The sequence below is a fragment of the Hydra vulgaris genome, chromosome 11, assembly GCF_038396675.1.
Source record: "Hydra vulgaris chromosome 11, alternate assembly HydraT2T_AEP".
Taxonomy (NCBI): domain Eukaryota; kingdom Metazoa; phylum Cnidaria; class Hydrozoa; order Anthoathecata; family Hydridae; genus Hydra; species Hydra vulgaris.
This window is the reverse complement of record NC_088930.1, coordinates 7,497,999-7,500,523: the sequence shown is the minus strand read 5'-3', so window position 1 is coordinate 7,500,523 and position 2,525 is coordinate 7,497,999. Positions and strand designations below refer to the sequence as shown.

The 2,525-nt window shown below is 25.5% G+C and overlaps 1 protein-coding gene across 1 annotated transcript; it reads right to left on the bottom strand.

The window, feature by feature from the left end:
• Positions 1 to 294: 294 nt before the first annotated feature.
• Positions 295 to 1,455, bottom strand: LOC136086819 (ATP-dependent DNA helicase PIF1-like). Its single transcript, XM_065809311.1, has 3 exons — positions 1,368 to 1,455; positions 1,168 to 1,307; positions 295 to 1,086 (listed from the first exon to the last, which is right to left on the bottom strand). The coding sequence occupies exons 1-3, from the start codon at positions 1,453 to 1,455 to the stop codon at positions 295 to 297; spliced, it is 1,020 nt and encodes a 339-aa protein (XP_065665383.1).
• Positions 1,456 to 2,525: the final 1,070 nt, after the last annotated feature.

The window sequence follows — 2,525 nt, the reverse complement described above, 5'->3', positions numbered from 1 at the left end:
ATTTGCATTTCAAACCCTTCTAATGTTTTTTGTTCTACGTGATAAACAATTTCTTCAGGACTTTGAATTTCTGAATGAGTTCGTGATTCTTCAGCAATATTTTCATCTTTATGATCATCTTTGATGTAAAAAAAATGTTCGGTCTATATTGTGTTGTTACTAAATTTACTTTCCTCAGTTTGATATTCAAATTTCATTTTTTTTATATCAGAAAAAATAAAATTACATGTTTTTTTTATAAAATTCCAAAACAGCCGAATGAACAGTTATATTTTTTAATATTTGTGGTAATTTTTATTTATCATTAAGAATAATAAAAATATCATTAATATCACAAACTCGTGATAAAGTTACATAATAAAGACTATTATTAAAAGCCTTTGAATTAAAATTAATAACTGCTTTTCTCATTGTACTACCTTGTGCTTTATGCACAGTAAAAGAAAAAGCTAATTTTAAAGGTAATCCCAATCTTGAACCTACAACAGTGTGAGAGCAATCTAAAATGTCTTCTTTTACAAATTCAATTTTGACTTCTTTTCCATTCATACTAACCCAAACAGCATTAATTTCTAATAAAGTGACTGTGCCAACACTACCATTACACAAACCTTCTTCAACATTGATATTTCTCACAAGCATAACAACTACACTAATTTTAAGATAAACAGCTGCTGTAATTTGAAATGAATATGGTATGTTTGGATTTTTAATGACATCTTTTGCATAAAACCAGCGTCCTTCATACTTTATATTATCCATTTTATTATTATTATAAATATCAACTTCTAAATTTCTAAAAACTAATCTCGTATATTTATTATTGATATTTTCATCATTCACAAAACAACGAGTCATAAAATAATCAATAGTTTGGTCTGAAACTTGTCCAAAGCGTATTTCGTTTAAAGCTCCAAAAAATTGTGCATCTTCTTTTTGTTTAAAACATTCAGTTAAAACAAGAACTTGTGTCATGTATTGTTGCCATATTTTGGATTTAAAAACAAATTTACCTTTGACAGGTGTTAATTGAAAAAAATCTCCACAAGCAATAATTTGTATACCTTCAAATAGTTCGTCATAACACTGTTTAATTTAACAAGCGATTAAATGTAATAAATCAAATGTTTGAGCGTTAATCATTGAAAATTCATCAATAATTAAAACATCAGTTTCCAACCAAGTTTTTTTAATGTCAGGATGCATATGTCGCTTATAATATTCTAAACTTTTAACACCTATTTCTATACCAGCAAAAGCATGTATAGTCACACCATTTAATAAATGAGCTGCTTTTTCTGTACTCGCTGTAATATGAATTGTTTTATAGATTTGTATACTTCGAGCAATTTATTTTACTATATAACTTTTTCCACAACCAGCACCTCCAGTAATAAGAAAATTAATTCCTTCATCAAGCCATTGAAGAGCTTTTTGTTGTTGTAAAGATAACATTTTTTATTATTTGCTGAAAAAAAAATTATTTTGAATATAAATACATTATAGCATATTTTACGAAAAACATAAAAATAATGTTTGCATCAATGTTTTTTCCCAGTTTAAATTAAAAATTGTCTTTATGTCCGTTAACAAGCAATAAAAACTTTACAGCTAACATTTCATCCTCTTTCAATACGTTTTTTTTGATCATTAATTAATAGCTTTAGCAACTTTTTGTTGTTACCATTTTCTCTTATTTTATTCATCTAAAAAAAATAACATATAATTAACTTGTTCAAAACATTTTTCACAATATATAAACGAAAAACTTCGCTTCCAAATTTCAGAATATTTAAATTCATAACAATCTTCACATTCATTTAAATAATGTTTACAATTTTCAATTTCTAGACATTTTTCTTTCACATGCATTAATAAATCTTCTTTAGTTAAATTTTTATAAAAATAATAAAAACTTTCAAAATTCAAATTCAAATAAACATGATGATGTATTTTAATATATTGAAACACCATTAAAATCAATTTATAAGGTATTCTTCGAACTTCTTCAATAAAAAATTGATCCCATTTGTAATTCAAAAAACGTTATCTACATGATTCACATAAAGTTTGTCTTGAAGTAAACGCGTGTTGCCTAGTTTTTTCCAAAGTCTTCGGATGATTTTGATTGTACTTATATATGTCTTCCATCAATAAATCCGAATCATTTTCTGTTAGTTCCATTTTTTTATTATGTAATCTAAAAAAAAAAAAAAAATTTATTCTAAAAAAAATATTAGTTTAACTTTTATTCGTTGTTTCCATTTGATATTTCTTCACCAGATCGTTGTCGTATATATATTTTTTTAGTTTTATAAATATTTCTCGACAAGTGCCACATGCTTCGAAATCACAAAGTTCTTGATAAGTGTCACATGGAACGGAATTACAAAACACACAATCGTTTGTAGAAAGCATATATTTTTCTAATTCACCACTTGCATCAGATTTTGCAACATAATCTAATAATCCATCAAAATCAAGACCTTTTTTGACTACTTGTCCATATAAATCAAATTCTTCAA